Consider the following 10,451-nt stretch of genomic DNA (forward strand, 5'->3'; position numbering starts at 1 on the left):
GCTCTTCCGCAGACGCACACGCGCTCGCCTTTACCGTACTGCGAATTGCGTCCTGTGCACGCAGGTAAATTACCGTTCAAGCGCACGCCTACACACGCGTGGTCGTCTTTGATGCACGTATAAGGAGGCATGCGCGAGGGCAAATCATTGTGGTTCGCGGATCGTCGAGTTTACGCGCGAACAATAAATAATTTATCTTCTTTCACATTTTATATGATTTTTTACACTTGTCAGAAAGAGATTGTTGACTCTCTGCTATCGTTCTGTCTCGTCACTGCAAAAAATTTTGGGATTCAACGATGTTAAATTATTTTTTGATCGATATGCTGACATACGCTATATTTGTCAAATGATCATCTTTCGGAACATAATCTCATCATTCACTCTAAAAATGTTGCCGAGTGCATGTTAAAGATGTATGTGTCATATGTCAAAATATTGACAAAAGCATCATAGAGGTCAAAGCATCATAAAAGCTCTCATAGAGGAACCTTTATCATGTTAAAAAATTTAGCCCGGTATCTCACAATTTGTGGAAGTTGAAGCGTGCACAAACATTTCTCAAAAAATTCAAAATTTTATAAAAAAATGAACCCTTTCACCGATTCTCACCAAATTCAATACCAACTAGCCTTTAATAAGGATGTATGTGTCATATGTCAAAACATTGACAAAAGCATGGAAATTTCGTAGAGTGTTCAACTATTTCTTTTGAATATCTGTGCAAAACCTGTGCACAATTCTCTTAATGGTTTGGAAATTATTTAACTTTAAAGTTACTATTGATTCTTATGGAAAATCGCATATAGCACAAATTTGACAAGGAAAAAACATTGTCAACAAATAAAAATTTTCACATATATTAAAAAAACTAATAAATATTTGTGCAAAACTTGATTTAGATCCACTTACTCGTTTAAAAGTTATTTACTAAATATTGTAGAAAAATATTATCTCTCTCTGTCTCTTTTTCTGCAAATTACTTGTTTATTTTTGTTTCTTGCAGTCGATTTCAGGAGTTATTCACGATCAAAAGTTTTTGTCATAAATTAGGAAAAATATTATTTACAATTATTTTCTTTTACGATATATTATTTTGTTTAATTTTTTTTATAATCCGGATTTATTTATTTAATTTTTCAAACGAAGAAGCATATTTTTAAGAAATACGTTTCTTTTTTTAATTTTGACAGTTTTCTGCTACTATTGTACAGCCAAAATATCCTTAATGCACACGATCTCGATAAAACTATCGACAAAGAAGCGTTCTTTACGAGAATGTACAGAATGGAATCTTGAAACTCCTTATCGAGTCTATAAACCTCGTTTAAAACTTTCGCCCATCCGGTATCTATGCGATCTTCGACATCCGGTGAAAAGGACCGCTTTAAGACCCCGTCGGCATAGCGCAACATTTACAAATACGCGCATAAATATGTAAATACGCGAGGTGCATCTCATATATGCAGCATCATCAAGTTTCATATATATGCTAATTACTACAAATCATCTTTCTTCCATAATTATCCTCTACTACGCTTACGCATCCGCGCGGTTCCTGCGCCCCCCGTTTCCGTACGCGTTGTTTAAAGAGCGCGATCCACCGGCTCGCCGGAAATAATGGAAACGCATTTTGCTCGCGCCAAATCTTTCAACGCGCTCTCTCTCTCTCTACTTACACGCTCGTTTAACCGCACGCTAATGCGCGCCCGTCATTTATTATTCGAATGCGTCTCCTATATTTAACCGGCTGCGGAACGAGAGCTCCGTGTTTGTTTGTTTCCGCACGCCGGGCCTCGTCGCCTCGCTCTATATTCCGATTTTTCGATCTTTTCTCTCGGTTTTTTTTCCCCTTTTTTCTTTTTCCATCCGGTTTCCACGCTCGCTCGTTCTCTTAGCGTCGCTTCTCATCGCGCCCGTCTTCCGTCACGGGCCTGTCGCGTGTCTGTACCTAGTCATATCTCATATCAATTCACCGCTTACAATGTCGAGAGCGCACTCGCGGCCTCGTTTCGTTCGCTCGAGCTGCTTTAGCAAATGCGATAGTTTACATCAAGCGACGCGCCGACTTCTTAGGCACGTGGCTCGCGAAGAGGAGAGTCGAACATAGAGAGAAGACAGTGATAAAGAGCTGCATCTATTCTTACGATTTCCGTCATGTGGCATGGGCATTACTAATTTTACGTAAAGAAGCCATTCCTGGTCGTTTACAGTAAAGCGTTTTTTTTTTTATAATAGATGATACATATAGGATACATTGTTATAAAATCAAATTATTAAAAATATATCAACGTATTAGGGGGCAATTATCACATATTTAATTATAACAAGAATAATTAAATTTCGATAGAGTGGAAAAATGTTTTTCGTTTCTTCCGTTAAAAAGACGTATCGCAGAATGTGATCAGTTCAATAATACGCGTTTTGGAACGGTAAACACAACCGAGCCGACATCGACTCGGCTCGCGTCAATCACCATATAAGAGAGGCAGAGTGGTGTCTATTCTTACGATTTCCGTCATGTGGCATGGGCATTACTAATTTTACGTAAAGAAGCCATTCCTGGTTGTTTACAGTAAAGCGATTTTTTTTATAATAGATGATACATATAGGATACATTGTTATAAAATCAAATTATTAAAAATATATCAACGTATTAGGGGGCAATTATCACATATTTAATTATAACAAGAATAATTAAATTTCGATAGAGTGGAAAAATGTTTTTCGTTTCTTCCGTTAAAAAGACGTATCGCAGAATGTGATCAGTTCAATAATACGCGTTTTGGAACGGTAAACACAACCGAGCCGACATCGACTCGGCTCGCGTCAATCACCATATAAGAGAGGCAGAGTGGTGGTAGTTTACTTTGGTGCGTATACCAAGTTCCTCGCCACATGCTTGGAGAAGCCGAAGGAACGTAATAGAGCGGAAGGGTGAACCAGCGAGAGAGAAGCCGAAGAGAGGCACGAGGGAACGTCACGTTACGTTCCACGACGGAGTGACGTTTCTAATGCGAAACTAAGAAATTAGAACAGTCGCGCTGTCTAATGAGATACTAATTGCACCGCATTCTCGTTGTATTGACTCGACCGGGGATCAGATAAACATGACTCCGACCGAGGGAAAGTGTGTGAAACATGTCCGTGAGATTTAATCAAATTGCTAAATTTACGTGCCAGGAAACGGTCTCGATGAGGAGAGGAACGATTAAAATCTAATATCTATTAAAGTATTTGTTGAGAAAACATTTATAGCCGATCCGAGAATGCAAGTCCTGGTATGATATTTAATCACGCGCGCATTTGTATTCCAAAGAGAAAGAGAAGGAATAATTATTATAACTTATGTTTAATTAAAGAAATGACGATAAAAACATTCGCGTTATGTGTGTAGCAATATATTAGAATTTAAAACATAATAAAATGATCACAAATATGATAATTATAATAAATTATAATAGATATAGATAATTGTTGGTATAATATTCATGTTCACATATACACACATACACAATAATTATGAGAAATAAGAAAGAAAAAATATATATACATATAAATAGCGTGGCAAAAAAAAAATATGGAGGAGCCGTCTTTGAATTCAATCAGTTTCCATAAATTAGTCAGTGAAGTTAATATTATCTACTTTAAAATAAATCTCTTTGAATTCAATCAGTTTCCATAAATTAGTCAGCAAAGTTGATATTATCTATTTCAAAATAAATCTCGAGGGTTAAATGTCAAGCGTGCATCTAACACAGAATCGCCAGGGGGAATATAATTTATGGTAGCACAAGCAATCACACATAGCACTCCTTACCCTTATATCTCAACGCGTTCAACGAGGCACGATAATGTCATGCATTTGAAAATACGGTTGGAACAGACTGCACGCGCGGATAAATAATACGGAAGAGAATATGCAAAAAAAAAGAAAACGCACACGGAAATGCGCAGCCTTTATCAGAAGGAAGCCGCGAGCAAGACGAGTTACATCTCGGCCTTAACATCCCTTGTCTTTATTTAATGTAGAGATGTAACAAAATAATAAATAATAATATAATGAATCAAAAAATCTATTGTAATGGAACGATAAATATTTTATTTATTTATATCCGAAATTTATTTTATTTTTTTTTTTTTTAATTTTATTTTACGTATATTCGTAATTTTAGAAAGTTAAGAGATTTCTGAAGATAATATTAACTGTTATGAGATAGGGATTATATATGCAATGTCAAAACTTCAAGTGACGAAAATATCTTGCATTGAGACGCGTTGCGTGAAGACGCGATTGACGTCGATTTTCTCGCCGGTTTAAATCTCGCGACTCCCGCGTGGCTTTTACGCGATCGCGAATGATCGCGAGCGATCGCGCGTTAGCGCGGATCCGATTAGGAGATGTGTATCTTCAGACTCGGCGAGTGGGAGCCAACCGGTCGTTAAATACGTTGTACGCACGCTACACATGCGCTTGCATCTTCATGCCAGTCGCAGCCCGCGAAGTCTGAGCAGTTCGCGTGAAAACGCCGGCGCGTTTACATTATCGTGGGAAAGAGACATTCCGATAGCGCGGCGAGAGATGGACAATTATACGTCGTTTGGTACGAAGAGAGCCCGTAATTGCCGTCTGTAATGGTGGTTCGAAATAAACGCTTCTCTTGCACAACACCTCGAATTCATTGATTAATGATATCTAACAATAGGCGTTGCGTCAATTGCAAATCAGCCCGAATCTTTACATTGCTTTTCGCTTTTAATTCGATTAATCGTCATCACGTCGGTGTCTGGAATATCTTTACCGGGAATAGAAGGCGTCGTTATTTAGCACGAAATTATAATCCTAATGAAAATGTTATTAATTTTCCTGCAAGCTGATAACCGATAAATCGGTAATCATAAGGTAGACTTCAAACGCAAATCAGGCGTATCGAGATAAATCTATTTACTTGTCATGTTTCACAAGTTTTATACATGCTTTCCTTTTCGCAATGTTTGCTCCATTTGCTCCATTTTTCTCTATGATTTGTGTGCATATTAATCGTCCTAAGGATTTATAATAATGAGAGCTGTGTATGTGAAAAACGGCAGTTTAAGGATGTATGTATCATATGTCAAAACATTGACAAAAACATGAAAATAAAAATTTTTACATATAGAAAATACATTAAGAAAACTCTAATAGTTGATTTCAGGGGGTATTCACGATCAAAAGTTTTTGTCATAAATTAGGAAAAATATTAATTACAACTATTTTCTTTTACGAAGACGTTAAAAACTATATTATTTTGTGATATTTTAATTCTTTTTATAATCCGGATTTGTTTGATTTTTCAAACAATATAAACGTAAGAAATATGTTTTTTTTTTTTTAAATTTTGACAGTTTTTTGCTACTATTGTGTACAGCCAAAACATCTTTAAATAAAAAACTACCATCTTAATACTTATTGTTAGTATTATTGCAGCGATCAGTATTGCATATTTTACGTAATATTTTATTCAATATTATTTATTTCCAGCCGAAATCGGAAGAAACGCGTATTTTATTAAATTCTAAAAAAAGTTATATAAATTAAAACATCGCGATTGCTTATAAAATTTTTTTCTGAGAGATATTTCTATTTAAACTTTGCAAATTATTATAATATAATTCTCTGTATAATCAGTACACGATCTTATATTTAGTAAATATCCTTCGCTGTGTCGAGTTTCTACAACTCACTTTTATAATCACCAGCGCGTTAAAAGCGTTACAGCTACTCGAGGACACGGATCAGCTACCGGAGTTTTGCGCGCACGTGCTTTTCTTCTCGTATTTCCACCCCGAAAGACAAGGTAGATTTGAATCGCCTTGACAATCGATGATTTGCGCGATAACTCGATCCGCGCAATGTAATAATTAATAACGGTGCGCGCGAGAGAGCGCATATCAAGTTTTTCCACCATATGACAAACAATGTTGCCAATAATCGCGCCAGGTGAATTATTTCGTTGGTAACACTAATCCGTGAAACATTGCACGCTTATCTCCGCGATAACGTGGGCCTTGATGTATATCGCTTCAATAGGTGGAAGAGGAAGGGGGGAGGGGGATAGGAGATCGGAGTAATCCTCATATAACATAATCATAATAAGACGAAACGATAAAGATCTCCTAGTACCGGTCAAACGCCTACAACGTACAATAAGACACGATGCCGTGTAGCAATGTAACGATCGTGACTGCTCGTCGGAGCGCAGTGATCCTTACGAAGTGACTTTCCTCCCGAGATAACATCGAGGTTACATGAAAACTAAATGGCAAAAGACGTTGAGGGATTATAGTTCCTGCCTTGCCATGTTAGCAGTTGGATCTAGTACGAATCAATGCTTTCTAAACGCTTTATGCTTTATGATCCGCGAAACATAAATTTTTCTCGTAGGACGACTCAATAAATTGTAATCATGAAAACATGATACATAATGAAATACATACATGATAATGAAATACACATTTTGATATGATTCTATTTCTAAATATCAGTACAACTTGTAGATTTATTAGAAATGACAAATCAATCGCAGTCGGCGATTAAAGAATGCGTGGCTTAAAATATATTTTTAATTGATGTTTTGCAAAGAAAATCGGGGTGGAGTTCCGAATAGGTGAACCCTCCGATTTTTTTGAAACTACACTATTTTTTGTATTTTTGAACGCTGATTACGAATATGATAATGAAAATTTGCGACAAGGTCATTTTCAAGGTCAAAACAAAAAAACTGAAAAAATATAACTTTTTAAATATTATTTCGATAAATATTGATGTAAGAAAAAAATGTGTCAAATAAAAGTTGTAGTTCTTGTAAAAATAAATACAAAAAATAGTGTAGTTTCAAAAAAATCGGAGGGTTTACCTATTCGGAACTTTATCCGAAAATCGGTAACAAAGTCAGAGAGAGAAAGATCGGGATATATAAACGACGTGGCGGATAAGAAAGAGGCGGTCTCGTTGGCAGAACCGGTACTTTTGCATCGAGGGTGTAGCAATGAAGCCATTAATCGTCTCTTCGAAATATGTATTGCTTGCAAATGTCTTTTGCTCGTAACTTTTGATGTTTATTATGCGAGAGAATTCAAAGAAAAAGATTCTTCCGTATTCAAATTTCTGTTGCAAATTTTATAAATGCATATTTCTCAGCCTTGTTATATTTAAAATCTTAATTTCTATAAATGCAAAGAAATAATTTTTGTTTAAATGTATATTTCAAAAATTAAAGGATGGATGGCGATAAGGGCCTCAATCGATCTCAGTTGTTTTTGTTTTATTTTTGTTATAAATTGATAATATTATTAGTAACATTAATAAATGTATAAGTTGTATTAAAATATTTACTTTATTTATACGTTAATACAAAAGCATAATTTAAATATTTTCTGTCTTTTAATAACTACTTAAACAAGACTACACTAGTGGAATATTGTTGATACAAGAATATCAATAAAAGAAATAAATAATGACATATTCAAATAAATAAGATAGCTTATCTCTTCAAATAACACTCGCAACAAAAACAAAACAGACCGTATCTTGTACTGTGTATGATAGATTTGTTAAAATTTATTTTTTATTACCTGCGTATTGCGGTGTTACTAACAATTTTATGTATGTGTGTGTTTTATGTAATCATTATATATGTTTACACTATATGTGTAAAAATCTTTGTGGTACACGAATGCGTTCTATGAAAAAATTGCAACCGAATGCTAAAAAGATATGATTTTTCGTGATTTTTGACGATTAGGTCTAAGTTCAGGGTCTAGTTTTTAATGGATGGTTATTCAAATAAAAAAATATTTTTATATTTCTTAAGACTCCATATTTTCTATATTTACTAAAATATGAAAGAAAATCAATTTTACATATGTAAAAAAAAGCGATATTTTGGGACCTCAGCGTCATCCATCCTTTTCAAGCAATCAGTACTTTGAATGTTATATTTCTCATAAAATATATATCATTATTTTATTAGAATGATCTAATGATAATAATTGTGCCAGAAAATATTTCTTTGCGCACAGAAATTCGCGACCATATTTTATACATCATTTTAAAAATATCTATTGTATTTAGAGGATTTGATTGCTATAAAATACATACTCCGTTTGTCTAAAATCGAATGGTAATCGAACTTAAACGTAAAAGTACGCGAAGAAAATGGACGAAAAGAAGGCGATAAAAAAAAGAGACAGGCAAGGCCACGCCTTAATGGAAACGAGTTAATGACCCGTGGAAACGTAAATGCTCGACTAACGATCGACGAGTGATCATTATTTATAGTTATGGATATAGCCACAGACAAACTGGTATACTTACACTTTTCATATGATTTTATAGATATTAATCGAAACACGTTAACAAAGATCTCGTGGGAAATCTAATTGAAATGAAATGCAAATTGTGCATGTAACACGAACGAAACATAATATTTCAAGCAAACAAAAAATCCTATAATTTACATTTATGTAAATATTAATTTAATAAAATAAAATTGAAACTTTAATGCATTTTTGTTATTCCAGATTATATTTTTAAGTTTAAAAAAAATTTCTTAGCTTTAATACAATATATATATATATCGATATCTACCATCTATATTTGCATTAACAATATCCAATAACTTGTGCAAAAAAGACTCTCGAATGAATAAATGACAAAATGTATTTAATGAAGTTGTACATACGGACAGGAGTTTTAATCGGTGTGTTTTTTCTTTTTTGTTCTCAGGACGAAGTAAGTAACAACCCATGGCGGTTACGAGCCGTGCTCGAGCTAAGACGAGACTAATGACGAAATGGCATCGGGGAACGTGAGCTTTTCTGAACGAAGCCGTTATTACGCTTATTGTGTAAGCTTGCCCGATCGCTGATATTTCTGCATTAAATCGATATCTCAATGACGCGTATGGATATCCATCAGTGCTTTACGATCAGATCGATTCATCAAAACGTAAGACGACATTAACTTCCATCTTTTTTGCGATTTGATGTTATTACATGATTAAATTAACGTAGATTAACGATACGTTTATTTAGCCTTAAAAATACCATGATTAATTAAAGAGATATATTATTGTTTTTGAGTGCTCATAAAAATACCTGCTATTTGCATTAGTTAACCTTCTAGAGATCTATTTTTCTATTTTACTCTATTTTCTGTATTTATGTTTATAACTTTACTGAAAATGAAGTCTTTTATAGAGAAGTATCAATGTGCTCTTCAACGCACTGCCATAAGCTTTCTTTCTCGTCATATTTCATCCCGTCGTACTCTAGCCATCTATGCTTTTGAAATACCATCAGCGCTGTAGCGGGAGCAGCTGCATATCGCAAAAACCTCGTAACATAAATAATTGGAAAATGTAGGTTACAAGGTATCGCTATTCTGCTCGCGATATCGTATATTTGCTCGCGGCGAACGTAGGAAATACATAAAGTGTCTATGCGGAATTCGCGTCCTGGATAACGAGAGCCGATACCAACGTTCAACGACGGGGCCTTAAAACTGTCAATCGGGAGCTGCGAGCACTCGATAAAGGTTCGCGATTCGAGTAAGAAAGAGAGAGATCGAGGGAGCTCTCGTAATTCTTGTAAGTCGCGGAATGACTTGGGAGAATCGACGAGACCTGCTGCCTGCTCGGCTCCGTGTCGACACGCTTAGCCTCGTTTGTCCCAAGTAATGGTCGCAGTCATAACTCAAGCGACTCCACTCGCGGCTTCGAGCTCGTTTATATATCTCGATGTATACCCGCACAAGGACGGAACGATCAGATTCACGGAAAAGACGGGTCGATCGACTCTCGGAGCCCTCCTCAAACGATCCAGCAGTTATTTGCACAGTTACCCGATCGTTCCGCACAACTCTGACGAGAAAACGGGCACTGTAAAAAATTTTCTAAAAATTCATACATATTTTTATGAATTTTCAGATCTGAGTGTCTGAAAAAAATTTCAGGCAAAATCAAGACAAGATTTTTAATCAGTTATCAAGACAATACCAAGACTAACATTGTCAAGATTATTGGTCTTGTCTCTATCTTAATCATCAGAGTCATTTTTTTGAAAGTTCAAAAGAGTTTTTTTTAAATTGAAATGTGTCTGAAAATTCAGACAGTGTATTTGCAAAAAAGAACACTGCGGACACTTTGTCTTAGGGTTGCACGAGATATCAAGACTAGTCTTGATATTGTCTTGTCTTGTCTTGAAATTTGAGACAAAATCAATTTAGAAATAATTAATATAGTAAACAAAATAAACAATATAAAATTTTCCACAATTATTTAGCTTATTAAAAACATTGTATACATATAGTGTTTTGGGAAGTAAACGAATGATAAATAGTAATAATTATCTTAAATTATTATATATTATAAAGATTATACGTTAAAACTATATGTTAATTATTATTATTA

The 10,451-nt window shown here is 34.9% G+C and overlaps 1 protein-coding gene across 2 annotated transcripts in view; it reads left to right on the plus strand.

Moving 5' to 3' along the window:
• The window catches only part of LOC115242652 (segmentation polarity homeobox protein engrailed-like), an 80,266-nt gene that overhangs the window by 58,424 nt on the left and 11,391 nt on the right, over positions 1-10,451 (plus strand). For both annotated transcript variants that reach the window (XM_029819102.1, XM_029819103.1), the window contains exon 2: positions 8,768-8,773. In XM_029819102.1, coding sequence (XP_029674962.1) covers positions 8,768-8,773 — 6 coding nt within the window. The remainder of the gene's footprint in view (positions 1-8,767; positions 8,774-10,451) is intronic.

The sequence above is a fragment of the Formica exsecta genome, unplaced genomic scaffold, assembly GCF_003651465.1.
Source record: "Formica exsecta isolate Colony F162 unplaced genomic scaffold, ASM365146v1 scaffold614, whole genome shotgun sequence".
In the NCBI taxonomy this organism is placed as follows: Eukaryota; Metazoa; Arthropoda; class Insecta; order Hymenoptera; family Formicidae; genus Formica; species Formica exsecta.